The 26,167-nt window shown below is 41.7% G+C and overlaps 1 protein-coding gene across 1 annotated transcript; it reads right to left on the bottom strand.

Annotated features, from left to right (window-relative positions):
- Positions 1-19,061: 19,061 nt before the first annotated feature.
- On the bottom strand, positions 19,062-24,340 carry LOC147207822 (homeodomain-interacting protein kinase 1-like). The gene is made up of 8 exons (XM_086106871.1): positions 24,038-24,340; positions 22,952-23,143; positions 22,700-22,881; positions 22,252-22,375; positions 21,743-21,853; positions 21,579-21,665; positions 21,316-21,509; positions 19,062-19,582 (listed from the first exon to the last, which is right to left on the bottom strand). The coding sequence occupies exons 1-8, from the start codon at positions 24,296-24,298 to the stop codon at positions 19,396-19,398; spliced, it is 1,338 nt and encodes a 445-aa protein (XP_085962997.1). The 5' UTR covers positions 24,299-24,340; the 3' UTR covers positions 19,062-19,395.
- Positions 24,341-26,167: the final 1,827 nt, after the last annotated feature.

A 26,167-nucleotide genomic window follows, 5' to 3' on the forward strand; every position in this document is an offset into this window, starting at 1 on the left:
TAGTCGCTTTTTTATTTTATTTTACAAGAGTAAAGTAAATTATATACAGTATTTTGTTCGTGCACCAAAGTTGTGTTGAGTTTAATTTGATTTCAGATTTGATGGCACCACAGTGACTCAAATACATGGAAGAAATTAAAACAATTTCCCATAATCTGTCCCATTTAAATGTTTGTGACAGTTTTGTAGTACTTGACTCTCTTTTCGTCCAAGGTGAGCTGTGATATGCTCCGGCACCCCGCCTGCGACCCTGTTCAGGATAAGCGGTGTTATAAGTGGATGGATGGACATCACTCTCTGACAGACGATGACCATTTGCATTCATGAATCAATGTCAGTCATCTGTGTAAAACCAGATAATTTTTAAGCCATTTCCATCAAATTCCAACTGGGATATCAATAAACCAAATCCAATGGTGGATCGATTTTTGACTCGACGTTGGCTCCCGATTGCTGGATACCCGACACACAAAATTGAAATGGAACTGACCCCAATCAGTTTTCCTAATATAACACTGTGCCTTCGTTTCTTGCCGTTGCCTTGGACACCCATCCACAAAAGGATGATTGAGGTGGAACCATAATAAAAGGTAGTAACACAAGGAAGGGACGAGTGTCTGCGGAGGGAGGGTTCTATGCAAGTCTCATTGCTTGGCCCTCAATTACCCTCGTTCTTTCAACAGCGTTCACACGACACTGCCGAGCGAGCGCGGGGGGAATTTGCCGTTCAGGAGACATTGATTAATTATGCCACACACAATTAGCCCGTCAAATTGACTGTGTCCTTCTCTACGGCAGAAAGGTGATGTCAGAATTTTATGGGGCATTAAATAGCCCTACTTGTGTTGTCTTAGAGATTCACAGAGAGCCCAGAGAAACACGGTGGTGTCGTTCGTGTGAATAGGGCAATGGTGAGGCCATCAACGGATTTTCTTGAACCTGAGTTGACCGCTGATAAGCGCTCTCGGGTGGGGCGGGGGGTCCATGGCCCAGCTGGAATGGTGTGCGGCATACAGTGTTACCTTGACTTACTTGTTCTATTTGTTTGGTAACTCAAATCAACTTTCCCCATTGACATGAATGGAAATTCCATTAATCTGTTCCAGACTGCAGATAAAATCAGAGCAACCTTTTGGTAACAGGCACATGAACACACTCCATGGATACCCAGGGTATTGAATTGATCAGAAGTGGAAAGCTCCGTTTGTCTTGGAAGACATTTACGACTAAGACTATTTACGCTCCAAGTTGGAGGCACTGCCCATCAGTGTTGTGTCCAAGGACCGGCAACCCGAGGCCAAGGCCAAGGCCAAGGACTTGACTCCGAGGCCAAGGCCAAGGACTTGGAAAATTTTCCGAGGCAAGGCCAAGGCCAAGGACTTGAGAAATTCTCCGAGGCCAAGGCCAAGGACCAAGGACTTGCCTCCAAGGCCAATGACCAAGGACTGATTTTGAAGCTGAGGCCTAGCCGAGGACATGTATAAAACAATGCTATCATACCAAAAAAACCCGACTATGTATAGTAAGGCGTTTTTGGACGAAAAAAACGACCATGTATAGTTAGGCATTTTTGGACCAAATTTTTAGCCGATAAAAACTACCATGTATAGTAAGGCGTTTTTGGACGAAAAAAACGACCATGTATAGTAAGGCCTTTTTGGACGAAATTTTTAGCCGAAAAAAACGACCATGTATAGTAAGGCGTTTTTAGCGGGAAAAAAACGACCATGTATAGTAAGGCGTTTTTGGACGAAATTTTTAGCCGAAAAAACGACCATGTATAGTAAGGCGTTTTTGGATGAAATTTTTAGCCGAAAAAAACAACCATGTATAGTAAGGCGTTTTTGGATGAAAAAAACCACCATGTATAGAAAGGCATTTTTGGACGAAATTTTTAGCCGAAAAAGACGACCATGTATAGTAAGGCATTTTTGGACCAAATTTTTAGCCGATAAAAACTACCATGTATAGTAAGGCGTTTTTGGACGGAAAAAATGACAATGTATATATAGTAAGGCCTTTTTGGACGAAATTTTTAGCCGAAAAAAATGACCATGTATAGTAAGGCGTTTTTAGCAGAAAAAAGACGACCATGTATAGTAAGGCGTTTTTGGACGAAATTTTTAGCCGAAAAAAACTACCATGTATAGTAAGGCGTTTTTGGACGAAAAAAACGACCATGTAAAGTAAGGTATTTTTGGACGAAAAAAACGACCATGTATAGTAAGGCATTTTTGGACGAAATTTTTAGCCGAAAAAAACGACCATGTATTGTAAAGCGTTTTTGGACGAAATTTTAAGCCGAAAAAAACGACCATGTATAGTAAGGCGTTTTTAGCCGTAAAAAACGACCAAAAATTTCGTCAAAAAATGCCTTACTATACATGGTCGTTTTTTTCGTCCAAAAAGGCCTTACAATACATGGTCGGTTTTTTTCGGCTAAAAATTTTGTCCAAAAATGTGTTACTATACATGGTCGTTTTTTTCGTCCAAAAAGGCCTTACTATACATGGTCGTTTTTTTCGGTTAAAAATGCCTTACTATACATTGTCGTTTTTTTCGGCTAAAAATTTCATCCAAAAACGCCTTACTATACATGGTCGGGGTTTTTTTCGGCTAAAAACGCCTTACTATACATGGTCGTTTTTTTCGGCTAAAAATTTTGTCCAAAAATGCCTTAAAATACATGGTCGTTTGTTTCGTCCAAAAAGGCCTTACCATACATGGTCGTTTTTTTCGTCCAAAAACGCCTTACTATACATGGTCGTTTTTTTCGGCTAAAAATTTTGTCCAAAAATGCCTAACTATACATGGTCGTTTTTTTCGTCCAAAAACGCCTTACTATACATGGTCGTTTTTTTCGGTTAAAAATGCCTTACTATACATGGTCGTTTTTTCGGCTAAAAATACCTTACTCTACATGGTCGTTTTTTTTTTTTTGGGCTAAAAACGCCTTACTATTTACACAGGGTTGTTTTTTGCGGCTAAAAACGCCTTACTATCCATGGTGTTTTTTTTCGTCCAAAAATGCCATACTATACATGTTCGTTTTTTTCGGCTAAAGATTTCGTCCAAAAACGGCTTACTATACATGGTTGTTTTTTTCTGCTAAAAACGCCTTACTTTACATGGTCGTTTTTTTTCGGCTAAAAACGCCTTACTTTACATGGTCGTTTTTTTCAGCTAAAAATTTTGTCCAAAAATGTCTTACTATACATGGTTGTTTTTTTCTGCTAAAAACGCCTTACTTTACATGGTCGTTTTTTCGGCTAAAAACGCCTTACAATACATGGTCGTTTTTTTCGTCCAAAAACGCCTTACTATACATGGTCGGGTTTTTTCGGCTAAAAACGCCTTACTATACATGGTCGTTTTTTTCGGCTAAAAATTTTGTCCAAAAATGTCTTACTATACATGGTCGTTTTTTTCGTCCAAAAAGGCCTTACTATACATGGTCGTTTTTTTTCGGTTAAAAATGCCTTACTATACATGGTCGTTTTTTTACGGCTAAAAACGCCTTCGTACACCTGGTCGTTTTTTTCGGCTAGAAATTTCGTCCAAAAACGCCTTACTATACATGGTCGTTTTTTTCGGCTAAAAGTTTTGTCCAAAAATGCCTTACAATACATGGTCGTTTGTTTCGTCCAAAAAGGCCTTACTATACATGGTCGTTTTTTTTCGTCCAAAAACGCCTTACTATACATGGTCGTTTTTTTCGGCTAAAAATTTCGTCCAAAAATGCCTTACTATACATGGTCGGGGTTTTTTCGGCTATAAACGCCTTACTATACATGGTCGTTCTTTTCGGCTAAAAATGTTGTCCAAAAATGCCTTAAAATACATGGTTGTTTGTTTCGTCCAAAAAGGCCTTACTATACATGGTCGTTTTTTTCGTCCAAAACGCCTTACTATACATGGTCCTTTTTTTCGGCTAAAAACGCCTTACTATTCATGGTCATTTTTTTTCGGCTAAAAACGCCTTACTATCCGTGGTCGTTTTTTTCGTCCAAAAATGCCTTACTATACATGTTCGTTTTTTTCGGCTAAAGATTTCGTCCAAAAACGCCTTACAATACATGGTCGGTTTTTTTCGGTTAAAAATGCCTTACTATACATGGTCGTTTTTTTTTCAGCTAAAAACGCCTTACTTTACATGGTCGTTTTTTTCAGTTAAAAGTTTTGTCCAAAAATGCCTTACTATACATGGTCGTTTTTTTCCGGCTAAAGATTTCGTCCAAAAACGCCTTACTATACATGGTCGTTTTTTTCGTCCAAAAACGCCTTACTATATATACATGGTCATTTATTTTTCGGCTAAAAACGCCTTACTATACATGGTCGTTTTTTTTGTCCAAAATGGCCTTACTATACATGGTCGTTTTTTTCGGCTAAAAATTTCGTCCGAAAATGCCTTACTATACATGGTCGTTTTTTTTTCGGCTAAAAACGCCTTACTATACATGTTCGTTTTTTTCGGCTAAAGATTTCGTCCAAAAACGCCTTACAATACATGGTCGTTTTTTTCGGCTAGAAACGCCTTACTATACATGGTCGTTTTTTTTTGTCCAAAAAGGCCTTACTATACATGGTCGTTTTTTTCGGCTAAAAATTTTGTCCAAAAATGCCTTAGTATATATGGTCGTTTTTTTCGTCCAAAAAGGCCTTACTATACATAGCCTTTTTTTTGGGCGAAAAACGCCTTACGATACAAAAAACTACTTCAATAAGCCTTACTTATCATGTTGGTCAAAGAAAGAAGGGATATGGTTGCAACCTCTGGGGATTGAACACCCAAACGCTCGTTTGGGGAATGGTTTCTCTACCCCAGAGCCACACCACCACATAACTTCTTCTTTGTTTTGTGTTGTCTTCAATAAAGCTGCAAATGGTGGTTAAAGAAAGATGTGACCTTGTTGCAAACACTGGGAATCAAACACCCAACCGGTGGATTTGGGACTTCAGCTTTCTACCACTGAGCTAACCCACCAGAACAAACCTTTGGGTTGTTTTGTGTTTTCCCTCAAATAAGTTGTATATGGTGGTTAAAGAGTAGACATTGTTGTAACAACCAGGGATCGAACACTCAACCTGTGGTGTGGCACTCCATCACTCTACACTGAGCCAAAGCACCACATAGAGCAGTGGGGTTGTGTTTTTTTTATTCATCATGGTCGTTTCTTTCGGCTAAAGTGACTGACTATACATGGTCGTTTTTTTTCAGCTAAAAATGCCTTACTATACATGGTAGTTTTTTTTCGGCTAAAAACGCCTTACTATACATGGTCGTTTTTTTCATCTCAAAACGCCTTACTATACATGGTCCTTTTTTCGGCTAAAAACGCCTTACTATTCATGGTCATTTTTTTTCGGCTAAAAACACCTTACTATACATGGTCGTTTTTTTCGGCGAAAAACGCCTTACTATACATGGTCGGGTTTTTTCGGCTAAAAACGCCTTACTATACATGGTCGTTTTTTTCGGCTAAAAATTTTGTCCAAAAATGTCTTACTATACATGGTCGTTTTTTTCGTCCAAAAAGGCCTTACTATACATGGTCGTTTTTTTTCGGTTAAAAATGCCTTACTATACATGGTCGTTTTTTTACGGCTAAAAACGCCTTCGTACACCTGGTCGTTTTTTTCGGCTAGAAATTTCGTCCAAAAACGCCTTACTATACATGGTCGTTTTTTTCGGCTAAAAGTTTTGTCCAAAAATGCCTTACAATACATGGTCGTTTGTTTCGTCCAAAAAGGCCTTACTATACATGGTCGTTTTTTTTCGTCCAAAAACGCCTTACTATACATGGTCGTTTTTTTCGGCTAAAAATTTCGTCCAAAAATGCCTTACTATACATGGTCGGGGTTTTTTCGGCTATAAACGCCTTACTATACATGGTCGTTCTTTTCGGCTAAAAATGTTGTCCAAAAATGCCTTAAAATACATGGTTGTTTGTTTCGTCCAAAAAGGCCTTATATATACATGGTCGTTTTTTTCGTCCAAAACGCCTTACTATACATGGTCCTTTTTTTCGGCTAAAAACGCCTTACTATTCATGGTCATTTTTTTTCGGCTAAAAACGCCTTACTATCCGTGGTCGTTTTTTTCGTCCAAAAATGCCTTACTATACATGTTCGTTTTTTTCGGCTAAAGATTTCGTCCAAAAACGCCTTACAATACATGGTCGGTTTTTTTCGGTTAAAAATGCCTTACTATACATGGTCGTTTTTTTTTCAGCTAAAAACGCCTTACTTTACATGGTCGTTTTTTTCAGTTAAAAGTTTTGTCCAAAAATGCCTTACTATACATGGTCGTTTTTTTCCGGCTAAAGATTTCGTCCAAAAACGCCTTACTATACATGGTCGTTTTTTTCGTCCAAAAACGCCTTACTATATATACATGGTCATTTATTTTTCGGCTAAAAACGCCTTACTATACATGGTCGTTTTTTTTGTCCAAAATGGCCTTACTATACATGGTCGTTTTTTTCGGCTAAAAATTTCGTCCGAAAATGCCTTACTATACATGGTCGTTTTTTTTTCGGCTAAAAACGCCTTACTATACATGTTCGTTTTTTTCGGCTAAAGATTTCGTCCAAAAACGCCTTACAATACATGGTCGTTTTTTTCGGCTAGAAACGCCTTACTATACATGGTCGTTTTTTTTTGTCCAAAAAGGCCTTACTATACATGGTCGTTTTTTTCGGCTAAAAATTTTGTCCAAAAATGCCTTAGTATATATGGTCGTTTTTTTCGTCCAAAAAGGCCTTACTATACATAGCCTTTTTTTTGGGCGAAAAACGCCTTACGATACAAAAAACTACTTCAATAAGCCTTACTTATCATGTTGGTCAAAGAAAGAAGGGATATGGTTGCAACCTCTGGGGATTGAACACCCAAACGCTCGTTTGGGGAATGGTTTCTCTACCCCAGAGCCACACCACCACATAACTTCTTCTTTGTTTTGTGTTGTCTTCAATAAAGCTGCAAATGGTGGTTAAAGAAAGATGTGACCTTGTTGCAAACACTGGGAATCGAACACCCAACCGGTGGATTTGGGACTTCAGCTTTCTACCACTGAGCTAACCCACCAGAACAAACCTTTGGGTTGTTTTGTGTTTTCCCTCAAATAAGTTGTATATGGTGGTTAAAGAGTAGACATTGTTGTAACAACCAGGGATCGAACACTCAACCTGTGGTGTGGCACTCCATCACTCTACACTGAGCCAAAGCACCACATAGAGCAGTGGGGTTGTGTTTTTTTTATTCATCATGGTCGTTTCTTTCGGCTAAAGTGACTGACTATACATGGTCGTTTTTTTTCAGCTAAAAATGCCTTACTATACATGGTAGTTTTTTTTTCGGCTAAAAACGCCTTACTATACATGGTCGTTTTTTTCATCTCAAAACGCCTTACTATACATGGTCCTTTTTTTCGGCTAAAAACGCCTTACTATTCATGGTCATTTTTTTTCGGCTAAAAACACCTTACTATACATGGTCGTTTTTTTCGGCGAAAAACGCCTTACGATACAAAAAACGACTTCGATAAGCCTTTTTTATCATGTTGGTCAAAGAAAGAAGGGATATGGTTGCAACCTCTAGGGATTGAACACCCAACCGATAGTTTGAGACATGGTGGTCGTTTTTTTCGGTTAAAAACACCTTACTATACGTGGTCGTCTTTTTTCGGCTAAAAACGCCTTACTGCACACGTTTGTTTTTTTTCGGCTAAAAACGCCTTATTATACATGGTCGTTATTTTCGTCGAAAAACGCCTTACTATACATGGTCGTTTTTTTGGGTTAAAACACCTTACTATACACGGCCGTTTTTTCCGGCTAAAAACGCCTTAGTATACTATACATGGTCGGTTCTTTCGGCTAAAAACACCTTACTATATACGTGGTCGTTTTTTTTGGGCTAAAAATGCTTTACTTATACATGGTCGGATTTTTTTCGTCTCAAAACACTTTTCTATACATGGTTGTTTTTTTCGTCGAAATACACCTTACTATACACGGTCGTTTTTTTCGTCTAAAAACGCCTTACTATACATGTACCTGGTCGTTTTTTCGGCTAAAAACACCTTACTCTACATGGTCGTTTTTTTTTCGGCTAAAAACGCCTTACTATATACACAGGGTCGTTTTTTTCGGCTAAAAACGCCTTACTATCCATGGTCGTTTTTTTGTCTAAAAACGGATTACTACACATGGTTGGGGGGTTTTTCGGCGAAAAACGCCTTACTAGATACATGGTTGTTTTTATATAGATAGTATATTCTATCCTTGTCTCTTCCTTTGGGTCAACAAATGGAACTTCTCTCTCTGGTTCTCTATTTTTAATAGCCTTGACTTTTTTAAGTCGGTCCAGGAGCCTTCACGATTTCATCCATCAAAGATCTTACCACAAGTCCTCCATATTGATCTGTCAACGTGAATTGAATATTATAAGAAAAATGTGCGAGGTAAATCCTCAGTGATGTACATTATATTTATCATACCATATGAAGTAGTTTTCTCTCTGGAATTGTTCTCTGTGGCGGCTTTGTCATCCTTTATTTTCCGCCTCCCTTTTTCATACGATTGTCATCTCACTTTGGAATTCAAGGTCGACGTATAGTTAATTGGCGCGGGTCCCACTCTGGAAAATCATTTCCATGACAACCGTTTTCTCGGGGACGGACCGTGAATACAAAAGATAGCTCCAATATTGGTTCAGCGTGACGGTGGGGGGCGGGGGGGATAAAAAGGTCACTTTGTTTGTCGAAAAACGTCATCATTACCAGTGAGGGATATATATTGTACACTCGTTACACTAAAGTGGGCAGATAATGTTAGCAAATTAAATATTCGCAGCCCACTTCAACTCAACAAGGTTAAATAAATGCCCATGTTGCAGACACTTTATTAGGTACACCTGCATGATCTCATTACCTCAGATATGCATGAAAAAATATAAATACAAGTTAATACATGAATTTTGTTGATTTAACAATGTTTGTTATTGTAAGTACTATGGTCAAATTTCAAGAGATATTTTCAAGTTGACGCTAACATGATGAAAGTCGAGTCAAAGTCAATTGATCAATGAAGTCATTGATATTTTCCCAGCACATTACAGTGGTCCAACAGCATTTTTTTCCCAATCAAGCAGTTTCACAAAAAGACATGTTTCGATGGCTTGGCATAGAAATACAATTAAAAATTCCACTCAACAATTCACTCAATTACGTTATTGTCATTGTCAGGGTTCAGTCGTTGGGAAAGCATGAGGAATGGAACAGCACCAAATTTCTATTTTATTCCAAATTCCAACTCCTCATCACATACAGTATACGGGGAAAGACCTTTGAAATCCTGCCTTGGAATTTGGATTCCACCTTCTGAGATCCAAATTCCAATTTACGAACTCCACTCAGAGGGGTTTCCGTCGGCCTCTCCCTGGGGCACATTTTCCGAGGATGAAGTCCAGCTGTTGTGGTGGTTGTTGAGTCACTCGAGGCGCCTGAAGGATGATGCTCAGTAGCGCTAGACTCGCGTGTGGGAGGCTCCGCAGAACAAAGGATGACACGGAAGAAGAGGGGGCGCTGCGACCACCCCGTGTCACTGGGGTCAGCGGAGGAGAGCCCGAACAGAATCTGCAGACGAAGCCTTGAACGTCCTTTGAATATCGAGACAGGCCGAAGCAGGTCCTGTGGAACCCCCGTTGGCAGGTGGAACGGGTGATCGCCTGCCCTAAGAAGAAGAGACTGGAGGCGCAGGAGGGGCGATGCCTCCCACGGAGCGAGTCAGAATGGGTCGAGTCAGTTTCGCAAGGCTTCCCCGGAGAAGAGCCCCTTGCGGGACACCACATCAAGGTACTTGGTCGTTGTCCCACCGTCGCAGCTGTTGAGGCCCAATGTCTATAGTTCAGATCAGGGTTAAGGTTGGTTTTAGACTGATCACTTGTATTGAATAACATGTATTTAGCAGGTGTCCCCAAACTTTTGACTGGCACTGACCTTTTCGCTGCTGCCTTTTTAACTCATTTGCAGTTGTTGCAAAGAACAACATAAGAATTTGCGGGTGCAGGTGACTTAGACTCACAGCTTCCCATCAAACTTTGCTGTCCTGACGTTTTCTGCAGCAGCGTGAAAACAGGAGCCCATATCTGTTTGCTCGTTTTCGTTTAGCACGGTAATGATGAGCAGGCTGCTTCTTCAGTAGCAGCTGGCTGGTCGTGATGCTCCCTCTGTGATTGTCACTCTAGAGGCGGCTTGGACCCTCAAACCCCCGCCACTATTTTTAGACGCCTAAATAAGAATTCATTTAAGGCAGTGCCCTCGGTCGGAACATTATGTTCAGTCGTCGCGGGGAGTAGGGAGCAAATTGATAGATCCCCCCTCCGATGTGGGAACATTTTTAAACATTAATAGGACGCCGTGGTTCTCACTGTACGATGGTAATCCGGTAAATATTTCACGCATCAGCACGATAAGGCTTTTTTTCCTGTGTTGCCTCTCCATTGCAACGCTGTGATAACGCAACGCTCCTCGGCCACCGACGCCAGCTGTCACGTGTCGTCCCATCGAACACATCTTGAAGCATGCAACATTTATGCTAATATGTGCTCAGGCGTGCAGACACAAAAGCTGGAGAGGGAGCGAAAAAGAGCGCTGCTGTAAACTGCTGTCACGACCCCACAGTGCTGGAGGTGCTCCTTGTTTCATTTGTGGCGAGAGAAGACACATTTTCAATTAAACTGACAGTGATTGTGTGAACCTACTGAACGGTGTGTCTCCATCTTGGTGCTCTTGAAAAAAAAAAAAAGTGTGAAAGTCCAACTGAGATCCAGTTAATAATTATAATTTTACGAGATTTTTTCTTCATAATTACATGGTGGTCGGCGATAACAATATTATTTTACACAGCATCATTAGTAGTGGTTATTATCTCTATCAGTGCGGTAGGCAATGTACATTCGTGATTCTCTTTCCATGGGAGTCAAAAATAATTTCTTTGTACTTTTTTAAACTAATACAATAATTTGATACAAATACTATTATAACTACTATCACTACTAATCATCATCATCTTTATAAATTTGATGATTTACCACAGGGACCAAAAATACAAATTGTACTGTCAAAAATACATATTTTGGTGGTTAATAAAAATGGAATATCATCACTGCAACAATCATAACTTGCCGTTTTTAAAATGGTCCCAACACGATCCGATCCCCCCCAAAACGAAAACCTCATTCAGTGGTGCCCCCTAAAAAAAAGTGCCCCAACAACAGCTGCAAACAAAAAAAGATGGCATGCCAGTCACAAGAAAACACGTGAAAAAGTCTCAAGGACATATGCACAGAATTGCGATAATTATAATTTGTCGACGTGGGGCTGACAAGAGATTTTGTCGGCGCGTTCATGCATGACGTGCGCACACGCTGATGCAATATGTCCTCTTCGTGCAAATTGGGGCTTTCTATGGACAATGGTGAGCTGTGCGTTATCTGCATAAAGCGAGCGGCGGCCCTGTGTTCTTGGGCTGCTTTGCTACATATTTGGCACGGGGTGTCTTGCTGGCCAGTATCAGAAAGCTTCAGTCACAGGTCATGAGTACGGCGACAGGATAATGACCAAAACACAAAGCTAAAACCACCCAAGAGGCGTAGAGCAAAACATTGGACTGTTCTGAAGTGGCCTTCTATGAGCCACGATCCATATTTTTTTCATTATTCTTTTTGTCAGATTCAGGTTATTGCTGTGACCACTGCGGGCTCTTCTTTCATTAGGGGTACTCATCATTTTAGCTCTGTGTATAAAGTTGGGGTGCGATGGAAAAAGTGTCTTGGAGGAAAGAAGTTTTGTGAGCAGAGTGAACGGTTGCCATAGTGACGCAGTGGCGGAAAGGGTGCGGGGAACCGAGTAGAAAGTCTGCAGGCCACAGGACATCAGAAAGAAAAACGGGGGAGGCGAGGTTTGTGCGCATTCATGCTTACGTCACTTATGCAGTCTCATCTGCAAAAATCTTCATGAGGGAAAAAAACCCTAATACATATAATAATAATAAAAATGGGACTGAGCTCATATTCAGCAGGATTCTCTTCATATGCTGATGAGCTGCATTTCATCGTGGCATTGCCTGATTCCTTGCGTGTGAAAGGCAGGAAGAAACAGATCCAAAGATGTGCATTCAAATCAAATATTCAAGGCTTCTCATGAAATATTCTGTCAATTTCTGGCCTTAAAAAAAGAGCTGCTTTAATTAGTTACACCAGCCAGTGTTTGGGGGCCTTTTTAGGTGGGGGGCATGGGGGAGTGTTATTCATAGCAGGATAATGCACCAGTCCGCATTTCCGCAAATATACAGTATGGTCATCAAACATGTAACAAGTCCACCAAAGTGCACATACCACTTATGGTCTTTCTTTTTTGACCAGAAATGTTAAGTCCATCCGTCTTTTCCACCCATTTTTCTGTCCATCCACCCATCCATCGATCTAGAATAATACAAGACTGGATGCAATAATCTTTGCACTACTATGCTCAAGTGAACTTATTCTGTGTAAAATATTTCGCGGAAATGAATACTCTATTCTTTTTGGAGAGAGAGTCACAAAAATCAAAGCCTGACCCGAAAATAAGGTCTTTGTAGCATCGATTGTTCGTTTTCCCTCGAAACAAAAAAACACAACTTGGTGATTAGGATTTCGTGAACGTTAACGGTTCATAGGGGAACCCATTAAAAAGAGTTTCAATCGGGTAATCAGAAGTTAGCTTGCTGCATACCCGCCAAGAATGATTATTAAAGCTCAACAGGAAGTGTTTGGCATGCGGCATTGATAAGCGCCTCCCAAGAGCCCGCATGCTTCTCCCACTCTGCGCCGTTTTACCTCAGGATACAATCAACGCTGCTGTTTTCCTCACTCTCGTTGTACCCTCGTGATTACATTTCAACCCTTTTAAAAAAGCCTACTGGATGAACCGCAGCATTATGAAGTAATTTAACACTCCAGCTACTCTCTGCTTGCCATAATTAAAATGTCCTGTGAGTTGCGATTCAACTCATTTGGATATGAAAATGAGAAAAATAAGCACTTTAATTAGTAATTTTTTTTTTTTTGGTGTGAAGTTAATGGTCTACCACACGCCTCTCACCTCTGCGGTGTAGTGAAAAGTTTGGCGGCGATAAAACACAATCTGTGCGGGGAACGTGATCGCTCTTAAATGTCTTATTATTGCGATGGACCCCAGTGGATGACAACTGAACAGATTGGAAACATTTGGTTGGTTATCGTGGCATATTTGCTGCGTTGTTGCCTTTCAGTAACATGACCAGAAAGTCGTGGAGTCTCCGAAATTGAGCAGATTTACGCTTTGAGCAGCGGCTCATTTTCCATTTGCATAAGGCAGGACAGCCCCCTCAAAACAGACCGATTTCATGACTGCTGTTAAAAAAAAATAATTAAAATGCCCCCCCCCCCCCCCCCCCCCCCTTTTCTGTCTGGGCCAGCGCACAACAAAAACTATTTGCTTTCCAACCGCATGAGTTCCTTCGGACAAGTGTAGGAAGTCAAAGCGTTCTACCAGGTATTTCCGCAAGACTGTTTCTGACAGCGACTACTTTAAAGTGCTTTAAAGAAAATGGAGAATACATTCCATTTGGAACTGTATCTTCCCTCGTATCATCACAAGCGCACTATCGCACCAAAATGGTTATTATCATTCATTTGGAGCGGCGATTCTGTCCAGCGGGTCAATGTCAATCCAATCATGCTGCTTTTGCTCAGTTTTTTGCAGTTTATCAGCTCCGGAGGGAAATGTCTGGCAATCCTGAACGCTCCCTACATCAGTAGCTGTTGGATGTACTGCTGAGATTTTTTTTAATTGTTTTTTTAAACAGCCATTACAAAAAAAAGGGCCAAAATCACAACACCCTAGATGTAAGATCATTGTTCTTGTCATCATTGATCACTGTTCTGACTTGTTCGCATACAACCACCAAGACGGACAAATCATAGTCATTAATACAAGTACAGTCTCTAGTTTTGAGCATTAGGACAGTACAGTTCAAATGACAAATGATTCATGAATCCATCCATTTTTAATATTGTGCATTAACTTAATAGGACAGTGGAGTTTTCTACATTCGGGTAACTTCAGAGAAAAGCAAGTCAGTGTAGAACAGAACAATACAGGCAGACTGAGTTAATGGCAATTCTAAAACCGAAATGGTTTTGTGAGTGCTTCTGGCCACAATCAAGCCTCATTGCATTGTACCTAAGTAGCGAAAGGCTGATGGCTAAGGCAGGGGCGTCACTTTCATGAACTTGGCCCCCATGACATGCACAGATGGGACAGATTTTAAACAATACCGTGTTTGTTGTTGTTGAGTGACAGTCAACACCCCACCCCATCGATGACCTTGTTACATCAATATAACAAAAATAGGGCCGGTTGATTATGATTTTGAATTGTGGTATTACTATCTATCTACTTTGCGCGACTCCAGCCAATCGGAGTCCAGCTTCTAACATTTGCTTGCGAATTGAAAGAAACAGAATTTGCCAATCCAAGAAAGAAGAAGCAGTGAAGAGAAATAGTAACAAACATACAGCTAAACACGCAATTGATGGGCAGCCGTGACTTCCAAAGACAAAGCAATTTTGGTGTGAAGTTCCTGCCCAACGTGGAGAAGACGACGGTTGTGCAAAAAACAAGACAATACAAGAAATCCGTTGAATGGTTTGAACAAGCAGCACCCAAGTGATCAAGTGGAAAGCATGAAAATGCGAGCAGTTTGCACAGCCAGCCCACGTAAACAGTCGCAGTTTAGTCGCTAATAACTAGCCGGCAGCCACCGGATAAAAGTGGCAATCAATCACACAATAAAGGCACTGGAATTCAACATTCATCGACTGTGCAAGTAGGATGAAGTAGGCTGACGGCTAGAACATTTCGAGTTGGGCAGCACTCTTGCTCGGACTAACTGAACCAATCCATGCATTGTAGGCCCCCAAATTGGACATATACGGTCATACTGTATGTAAAGACTGCATTTTCATTCATCACCATTGTTCATAACTGACCCAGTTTCCAATGAGCTTGAAAAAGCCCACACAAAAACCCCTCAGAATAACTCAAAATAATCTTTGATGCGCTTTCGCTCGTGTTTCATTTGGTTTGGAATGGTCCCTGCGTTTGTGGCTGGAGCAGCATATTGTTTCTTTCTAAGTTGTTGTGGCTGGAGCAGCATATTGTTTCTTTCTAAGTTGCAACATGGAGGCCAATTAATCACTCGTACAAAGGCATTCTATTTATAATGCGCGGTAATTAGTACGGCATGCTGAGAACCAAATGAGTTGGTGGTTTAGTGATCAAAGATGACTAATTGGGAGAATTTCAAATTAAAACAAACAGGTGGCGCGGTGGTCGACTGCTTAGCACGCCAGCCTTACAGTGCAGAGGTGCAAGGTTCGATTCCGGCTCCGGCCTTCCTCTGTGGAGTTTGCATGTTCTCCCCGTGCCTGCGTGAGTGTTCTCCGGGTTTCCTCCCACATTCCAAAAAATAACATGCACAGGAGGTTAATGGAACACTCTAAATCAGGGGTCTCAAACTCAGGTCCTAGAGGGCCGCTGTCCTGCATGTTTTCCAAGTCTCCCTGTTGCAACACACCTGATTCAAATGAACAGATCATCAGCAAGCTCTGCGGAAGCCTGACATTGAACCTGTTCATTTGAATCAGGTGTGTTGCAACAGGGAGACTTGGAAAACATGCAGGACAGCGGCCCTCTAGGACCTGAGTTTGAGACCCCTGCTCTAAATCGTCCCTAGGTGTGAGTGTGAGCGCGAAGGGTTGTTCATCTATGTATACCCTGCTATTGGCTGGCAAACAATTCAGGGTGTACCCTGGATGGATAACACAAAAACAACTATGTGTTGTAGAGACGCTAGCTTTTCATTCTAGGAACATTTGACTCAATCTAGGGAATGTCATGGTTCCAGAGGACATTGCCATTATTGGTCCAGTCTTCACGCTCTAACCATCCCTCCTCCCTTGCCATCCTAATAGGACACGTGAGAGTTTTACAAAGAGTGCGAGTACCAAACCGGGGTGGGGTGGTACCTAGTGTCTTTCAGGATGCTTTTATAAACTAAGACATGTTGAACGTGTCCTACCGAGGGCGTGTGCATTATACGCAGCTAACGTGTGAGCGCAATGACAGAAACCTACTGAGTTTGAGTGGCATCCCGTCAAAGTAGACTGAGGTTCTGAAGAGTCTTCTGTATCTGTTCAATATTAACCCGAACAACAAACCAAATTATTTTCCCCTTTGTGAAAGCAATTCTACTGATTTTGATTGACTCTGTCAAGCTATGAAGAAGCCTTCGCTTTTACGGTGACATCCCGAATTTGACAGAGGTACTTTAAAAGGGGCATATGTAATATTGTTTTTCTAATTGCTTGTATTCAAATGGTAAAGTGTCTGCCCAGTGCCACCCATCATGTGTGAAATTAGAAGTCATTTGTTCTTCTGCCCATTTATGAAAATGTGTGTGAGCGCGCCATTCTGCCCTTCTGCCTCACGGTTATGTAAGAGTTGGGCTGATTTACATAAGACTGCCCCCCACAATGAGTTATTTCTGCTTAGGGTTGAGCCAAAGCACGGATGGAGGTTAAATTAGCCAGTTGGAACACTGCAGAAGCACTATTCGTTTGCAGTCTGGATGTTGGGATTCTCCCGAAGTTTAATACCACAAAAAGTTGTTCTAATACTTCAATAAGCGGTTTTGCTTTGTTGCCATTAAGTCACCTAAGGCGCCGCATGCCCTACCTCTGCCCCTGATCGTCATGGTAACCAAAGTCATTCCCTGCATTGTATGAAACTTTTAAAATCCTTTTCCATAAAAGCATAAGCCTCTTTTTGAGAGACGTCCTGTTTATCCAAACTGTTTCTTTTACTCAGCTTGTGTATAAAAGATAACCCCTGAATAATAATTTGAGACTGTTTTGAGGCCCTTTCCGCTCACTTCATAAAAGTATTGGTATCTCTCCCTGGGTCAGCCACCATTTGTTTACACCTAACCGCCCTCATCCACCCTCACTGCTTTGCTTTGAGCGTCTCAGGTGCACCGACCTCAGCTTCCCTGCAGACGAGAACATGGAATGAAGGCTTCTACTTGACATCGATGCACTTTTTTTTTCTTCTTTGCTATTGTATGCAAATTGCAAAAGATGAGGTTGTTTTGAAGTGTAAATGTTGATTTTGGTGTAACGCCACTGTCTTTAACATTGCCTTCCCTGTGGATTAGATTAAAAACGAAAAAACAAAAAAACCGCAAAACAAAATAAAAAAAAACAAATGTTTCCGTATGCGCTTCAACAATAAACTAGTAAAGACGACTCAACATTTATCCCAGATACTGGTATTGGAAATGCCATTAAAGATGCTCAAATTAAGAGGCAAAAGTTGACAACCTAACTCATCGAGACATGTAAACGAACGGACAGAAACAAGCAACTGAAATATGGACGGTCTGACACATTGACCAACAGGAGGCTGACGGGCGGACAAGACAGAACCAAGCACCTGTCCATCTGACAGATGGACTGAGTTAACAGAGAGATGCACAGACCAAATGACTAACTGACAGATGACAAACCGATTAACAGATGAATGGACCGACTCAGCGGGCATCAGAATGGACACGTTGACTGGTTGACGAATGGATGACCGAGCAATGGACCTACTGGAACTAACGGTTGAATGGACTGTCCAAAACAGATGGACATGCACTGGGACACAATGACTTGACAAGATTGTTGGACTGCTTGCCATACAGATGCCTGGACAGACTTTTGAACAGATGGGCAGAGACCAACCAAAAGACTGATGGATGGACCATCAGAAAACACAACGACATGATAGAATGGTCAGACAAAACTTGACAGAGAAAGATTGACCGCCTCAGAGAGAAAGGGGACCAATAACTGGATGGTTGGCTAGACATCTTCATGGCCGGGACAGACAGGTACAACCGTGGATTGACCAACTTCGAGACCAACAGACAGATGGACAGACGGCCGGACGAACAGACTGCCCGCGAAACATGAACCGACTGACAATGAATATGAGGGATGGTCTAGTAGGACAGTTTGACCGACAGATGGACAAAGATGGCAGCAGAAACAAATGGGTTGCCAGACTGCTCGACAGACTTGACAAACTGGAGAAATTCATCCATCGACAACTTTCTGCACGTCACTGCCTGTATCTACTTCCATCTATTTGCCGCAGGTTCTGAATGAGTGTGTGATCAACGACAACAATCCAAGATGAAGAATTGTCCTCTCATTTGCATAATGTATCACCAGTTGTAGTCAAACCAGCTGTCGCATTGCAACGCAGCCAGCTAGTCCCATGTGTGCCGTGCACTAAGCAGCTCCCAGGCACGGACTATTCATCTGCTAAGCCTCCAGAGCACCGGCACCACCAAGTCTCCTTGCTCACAAATCAGACGCATGGGCACCAAAGTGATGAAACACTACATTCATCAAGAAATTTGTTTGGGGGATTGTTCATTTCCCAGAGCCAACGGCAGACGCGAGTGAAGGTTTTATTGGAGGATTAAAGGGCTAGGCGGCGGGGGGGCTGAGGTGAGGCGGGAAAGATGGCCGGGCGAGGTGGAATGAAGATGAGTACACAGCTGCGAACGTTATCGGTCCATTTAATGGCTCCGTTATTAGCTATCAGATGGGCAAGAGTGCACTTACCAGTGGGCTAGAGGGCACCTAACATTTACTTTGTATTAGCGGTGATAAACCACCACTGCGCGGACGTGTGCTCTGTCGTGTTAGGCCGCAGACTTCATGAGCGCTCATTTTGCTTGCCGTAGTAGAACAGTAAATAACAGGACAGTAATTCACCAATTATCGTCGCGTCAATATAACCGTCCACCCTCCCAAAATTATGATGGCAATGGCGGTCTTGTTATCCCTCACAAACCCCAAAGTAGACTGCTGATGAACAAAAAGATCAACAGACATCTTCTGTTAGTTTTTATGTACAGGTGTCAGCACATTTGATCTCTCCATCTAACAGGCAAACTGCTCAGACAGAACGTTGTTTGGTGTGTAAGGAAGATCAAGCACTTCCTCCAAAATTTGGGAGCATTATTGTTAATTTCAAGCAATGGTGCCGGGCGAGCTCAGTCAGGTGGCGGAGTCTTGGATTTGTTGGCCGTTACCTTCTTACGTGACTGTTGAGTGTAAACATCGTACAGGTTAGCTCCAACACGGTTCATTGGGTGAGTTTGTAATTGTAATGTAGAGGGATGAAAAGAAAGCACAAAGTCCCTCCATCCCATTGAGCGGACATCTCCTGTTTGTCCCCTACCCTTTAGGTCAACTTGGGTCTGATCGCTCATCTTGGGCCATGATTTCGTACACTTCCGGTGAAGCGGGGCTGCAGCAGCATGGCTCGTCATCATGAGGCTCATTCAGTGGCGACGGGTCGAATCCCTTCCCGCCGAGCGATTGCAGCATGGTCTTATTGGAGCACGCCGACATGATGTGAAAGCACGACTGCACACTGTAATAAGATAAGAAAACCTTTATTAGTCTCGCAATGGAGAAATTCCCAATTCACAGCAGCAAAGTTATGAAAGGAAGAAGTAGAACAACAAAATATAGGAGCTGCTGGAAAGGCAGCCACTCACGCGGCGCCATTTTGAAGTCAAAATAACAAAAATAACACAACACAACACATAGGACACAGACAGTTGTGCAATTTTCACCAATTTTCTGCATACACTTTGTTGTCTGAAGCAGTGATAGATGAAAGAGGAGAGGATCAAAGTGTCCTTTCACCAGTGGATCAGAGACGTCGTGCTGAAAATGTGCACATGTCGGCTACAAGCTAAGTTTTGAAAGCAAACACGAAGCTGTAGCAATACAGGTCAACATTTATTTGCACCGGCTGCGTGAATAAACCAAAGTACTGTATTTGAAAGCACTTTAGGACTCAGGCCATCCCTTTCCGCCTAAAAAATCAAATTCAACAAAATCACAACCACTATGTGTCTCTGTAATTGCTCCACAGCACACGATGGGATAAACTTTGTCGCCAGACCTCAGGGGAGCACGTGAAATGTATGTGGGGGGGGGTTGGAGGGGGTATTAACATAAACGCTGTAATAGTATTGGATGTGGCGAAGGGAAGCGATCTGTGAAGATGCCTTGTTCATTTGCTTGTCGTCATTTAACTTAACATGCACGCTCTGGGGACGTGGGAGGAACTCAACAGTAAAAAAAAAAAACACAACCCAAGCAAAGGGACAAGTTTCGAAGGCCGGCGCACAGTTTTGAACCCACAACCTTTGAACTGTCAACTGGGGATGCTAATCAGTCATCCACTGTGCTTCTCAGTGTACATTAATTCAATGTTTGATGTCAGGATTCACTACCTCTTGACAGAATCGATCACAGCTGAGAAGCATCCTTGTTGATGTTATCTGGTCGGAACCACTGAACATTTTTGCATTCCAAAATAGGCCTTCAACGAAAACCCACTGTCCTGAGTGACAGCACCAAATCAAATGAGAGGCTTAATGCTTCGCACAATAGCTTACACATCTTGACATACACACACTTGTTTTTGTCAAGTTATTATTTGGACTACAATACTGGCTTACAGTTATTATTATTATTTTTTTTAATTTTGTCTAACAAGGAAATGACTCCCCCCCCCCCCCCCTTTCAAAACATAGAGCAAAATTTCCCACCTTTTAATGTTTTACTGCATGGTGCTGAAATTACAAATGTGTCACCATCAGATAATGTAAGATGTAAAAATAAAAAATAAAAATAAAAAAAAGGTCTTGGAAGGCCCACTTGCTGTACATAATGGATAATTATGACTATTGCACATAGTTTAAAATTTGTACTTAAGATGTGTATTACTTCAAATGTTTACTGTAAAAAGATAAATAAAAAATGGTAACTCATGGGTTTGAACAATTCCTGAATTGGGCAGTTCTGACTTCCAAGAAAAAAAAAAAGGCTAATTTTAAAATTAGACAAATTACTTCTTTTGAGAGGAAACAAATACAAAATATTTTAACAGAACTCTTTGGGAACATGACAAAAATTGTAGTGGGTGAAGAGCATTGCCAGTTTTGGTTTCATGACTGACGGAAGGTTGAGCTTGGAAATTTCCTTTGTTTTTGTGTGTGTGGTTTTTTATTATTTTTATTTTTTTTAATCAAACAACCTGGAAGTGGAACAGCATTGTAGACTTGAAAAGGCTTCACGGTATTGACTTACTGAGAGCTGGTGTCATGAAGCGGCTCAAGATGGCTCATTGTGCTGAAGTCGTGCTCCAGCACCTGGCGAGGAGTCATCCGCTGGGCGGCATCGAGCTGGAGCATTCCTTTCAGCAGCTCCACAAACTTCTGCACATCTGCCGTCTTGGCCGCTTTATTGGCAATATGCCTGGTGTTCAAGATTCCCGGCTGGAACTAAATAAAATTGCCCATGTCATACATTGACACGGTTTTGAAGTTAAGACGTTAAGAGTGACTGCTTACATGAAGAAGGCGATCAAGAGAGCGGAATTTAAAGCGTCTGGCCTCTTTGGGTATTGAGGTGGTCTCTTTCTGATACTGTTCTGGTGTCTACAGAGACAAGAGAGGCTCGAGATAAGCCTGCGTTTCTATATTTTTTTTAAACAAGTAGAATCAGAGGCACATACCTTGAGCTTCCAGCTGAAATTGCGCTCCATCTGGAAGAAGCAACTGGTCTGCAGTCCAGCTTCAAGAACATTATCCGGAGGCTGGCCTTGAGTCTCCACAATATACCTGACCTGAAAATACAACACCAAGTTCACTATTTACCATTCAGAATTTGGATCCATCCATCCACCCATCCATTTTCTATAGCACTTATCCCTATTACGGTCATGGGTGGACTACATAAGAATATACTGTACTGTACATCGGAAATTATGTGACGCAAGTGGACTCATGTTCAAAGCATTCAGACTCCAGCGTCACTTATTACAAAAGTTACATCTTTTTTAAAAATGTTTTGTAGCGGTTAACTTCTTTTTACACTTGTATCGCAATTGATGTTAAATAATGAGATTGGTGAAGCACATTTGCAAAGTTTCTTGTCCTACGCGGAAATATGGGCTGAAATGAGTATTGTAATATCGTAAAGCCAATTTCAAAGTAGGGTAAACGTATACTTACTTATACTTACCATGTCGTATTCACTTTTCCCAGGGTAGAGCAGAGCGCCCGTGTACAAAAATGCAGCAATGCAGCCGACTGACCAAATGTCTATGGCTTCTGTGAATGGTGCACCCAACAGGACCTCCGGAGACCTGGGAAGACGGAGGGTGGGGGGTGGGGGGGGGGGATGATTAGCCATCTATTGTGAAAATAAGTTATTTTGACCAAATGTTTTCATTGCAGTTTGATGGTGTAATTACGCAAAAAGGCCTGATAATGATCCTGATGATTTTAATCAGATGTGGTGGAGGAGGAAATCCTCTAAAACATGCAGGATAATTGCCCTCGAGCACCGGATCTGGACAGCCGATAATACATCAAGTATCAAGTACAACTTTATTGTCAAATGCATGCTTCAAGTATTTTGGTTACCTCATTAACTATCAGTCGGCGTATACTGATTTAATCTGACTCACCGATAGGGGAGTGTCTGAATGAGCGAGCCCTGTTTGGCGGTGGACACCTGAGCAGCCAGGCCGAAGTCGATCACCTTAATCTTGTAGGGTTGCTGCACTTGGTTGACCAGCATCACATTCTCCATCTTGAGGTCCGCGTGTATGATCTGCGAGACCTTCAAGTGGTCCAGCATGTCTGCCAGCTAAAAGGTCATCCCAACAAGATCAATTTCATTTCAAAAGTAAATTCCAGCCATTTTCTCCTGAGCATACCTGATGGACAACAGGCCTGATCTCCTTCAGCTGGAGTGGTCTGAAATTTCGCTCTTTTACAAAGTCGTACAGACTTTTGTCCAACAGCTCAAATTCAATGCAAACATGTCCGGTAATGCTGAAGATGCTGTTCCATTGCACCAGGTGGCATTTGTCAGCATCCATCTTTTTGATTTTTAACAGGGCAAGGATCTATAAAGACATTAAGTGGCACCTGTTACATATTACACATCTGTACCTTAACATTTAGCATAAACACTACGAATCCACACTGACATTAAAAAGTGCTGAGGACTCAAGCCTCCCTCAGAGCAGGAGGTGTTTACCCTCTATGTGCAGACGGCAAATTAATGGCGCCTGTGTGAAGCCTTAACTGGCCAGTAGTTTCTAAAATATTTACTTGAATGGTCAGAGCAGTAATTAAATACAGAGACATCTCTAAATCGGCAACACTTACGGCAAGCCATTGCCCTTGTTCGCTTGCGCTGCTGACATGCAAAATAAAAGCAGCGCATACTTTATATTTTACTTTTGACTTCATAAAGACTGTCATGAGGACCCATCAGTGACGGTGGACGGACTACTGTATGTGGGCCGTGGGTCCTAATTTGCCGAGATGTGCTTTTTCAGTCCATTCATGCATGAGAGATCAGTGGGTCAGGGAAAAAAAAGATGACCGCCAAACAACTTCTGGTACTCTTGAGAACCACCAGTGAGGCAGAGCATGAATCAGACCAAATTTTAAAAAAATATATACACCACTTTAAAATAATAATAATAATAATAAGACATTTCATTTATAAGCGCCTTTCAAAACACTCAATTTATAATAAATATTTTTAAGAAATACCTCCATAATCAAACAGAATACAGTATGTTTGTGATTTTTTTACTTTTGTTTTGTACATGCAGCACAAAAAAAAGCTGCAGACATTAAAAATATACATTACCAGTGTATGACTGACACTTCGTGTAGTAGGAAAGTGCTGAGCGTGCCTTCGTTTCCTGATCTGGCGCATTCGTAACTTCGAAATCTCGAACGTCGGGACAGGTCGTTACTACGGGTAGTTAATGGATGTCACCCACCTCATATATGGCCCGTTTGGCTGATGTTCCGTGGTTCTTGATGGTCTTAACCGCCACCGTCTTGTTGTCGGTGGTCTTCCGACATTTAACCACGTTCCCGTAGGCGCCGCGACCCAGGACCGACAACACGTCATAGCCGGACGACTTGGAATGAATTCGGGCTCCGGGTGAAAACTGGTTGTCCTCGGAGCCGGAAGAGTCCATTCTGGGGAGGACCGGGTGGTCGTCCGACTGTACGCACGGCTCTTCTGTCGAGGACATGGGGAGCCCCAGTCACCTCGACCGGAGGTGCAACAGTCGAGATGCACCCTGGTCCCGGGTGTAGGTAGGGAAACGCTACCTTTGACTTTCAAGTGCTTTGTGCCATCACGGTTAATGTTGGAACGTAACATTTTCGTCAGGGGTACGGGGACGAGGTGATATTATGAGTCGGGAAGGGCCTCAAAGTCTCCACGGTGTCCGTATGTGCTCCCCGCCTTCAGTCGACCTGAGCCGGCGTGCTGTTTGTGACGAACGAGCAGCGTAGGTTTTATTCAATGACACGTCGAGTTAGCTTTTGGCATTTCATCCTCGAATGTACGCACAACATTGCGTGCGATGTATAGCGTGTGTATGGGTCTTGTCATCTTTAATAAACGTGACAGGCTGTTGATGTAAATATGCCCTTCGCGCTTAGCGTGTTACTGGCAGGCATGGAAAAAAAATCCAAAAGCAGGAGAAAATTACTCCATCTTTTGTCGAGCATCTATTTCTTCTCGCCCCCCCCCTTTTTTTACTGACCGCTGAGATTCCATACACAATTCCATAGTTAGGTACGTGCCAAAAAAAATCAAATATTTTCTTAGTCAGTCAAACCAATGTCACTGCGAAGAGTATAAACGAACAAAACGGTATTAAAATGTTGTCAATCTATTAAGAATTAAGGAAGGTGTGGCATTGAAATACTGTTCGTCAAAAAGTGGGCAAAAATGAATGCCCTGTGATCACTTTAAAAAATAATAATAACGAGGCTGATCTGAGGCCGAACAATTTCCTTAAGTGTGGACCAAAAGGGTTCAATTTCACAAGCTGAGTAATCATGATTCTGATTATAAATAAATAGATTTTTAACTACGCAGACACAATTAAGTTGACACAACTCCCATTGCCAACGGATGGCTCTCCTGCGTCCATATTCAGGGTTCGGCGACACAAATTATGCCGCACTGTATAATTTTCTTCCCCACTGTATGAATGTGATGAAACTAATCGTTTTAGACTATCTAGTACTCAGTGGACCATATCGCTGCCCTCTAAACCTCCTAAGCCACAACTTGGTAAAATTGCATTTTAAAAAAAATTCTACATACGATTGGTCAGTCCACACTTTGGGTTTTATATTTCCAAATTATTGCACATTCATGATGTTGGAAATGGCTTGCTCTCCTTGACGAAGCAATGTTAATTGTTGAACATGATTTTGGAGGTACGAAGATTCCGCCCAATGCCAGCGATATGTACGTCTACTGAAGAATTTCCGACGGAAAGGTTTGGTCATGTAACAGTTTCCACAGAGTGTACGTGTAAAACTACTGTGACACCGTCTGTTGGAAAAATGACCTCCTTTGTTCAAGGTAATAATAATAATAATAAAAAATAATGATAAGAACCCCGGGTTGTCTATTGGGTACGTATATTCAATAGTTTGCCATCAATACTTTTCAAGGTTGAAATGACAATCGTTTTTGTTTTTTAATGATGAAGTGATTGCCAACTCTTCAATGTGCCGCCCACCATGTTCAGCGCTTCAACTCGACTTTTGAGTTTCAAATTGTTTCCCAATGACCGAGGAAGACAAAGGAGAAAGAGTCGGTATCCGTGGATGCCAGACAGTATTGTGCGGACATTCCTATTCACAAAATAACGAATGAACCATGTCCATTTAACAGCAGCTTTTCACTGGTTTTAGTGTAGATTTTGCGCATACTGTACATCAAATCGACATATGTGACCTCACTTTTATGTTGCTGTTCATTAACACTTTGTCGGAAAGCAATCATAAGTTCATTTGGCAAACAAAACAGGCTTTGCAGTGTGTGGTAAATCCATGTAATTTGTGATTCATCATTATCTCCTCTTAAGATATCCCAT

This window comes from Hippocampus guttulatus, chromosome 3 (genome assembly GCF_054856545.1).
Source record: "Hippocampus guttulatus isolate MCC_2025c chromosome 3, RoL_Hgut_1.0, whole genome shotgun sequence".
Taxonomy (NCBI): Eukaryota; Metazoa; Chordata; class Actinopteri; order Syngnathiformes; family Syngnathidae; genus Hippocampus; species Hippocampus guttulatus.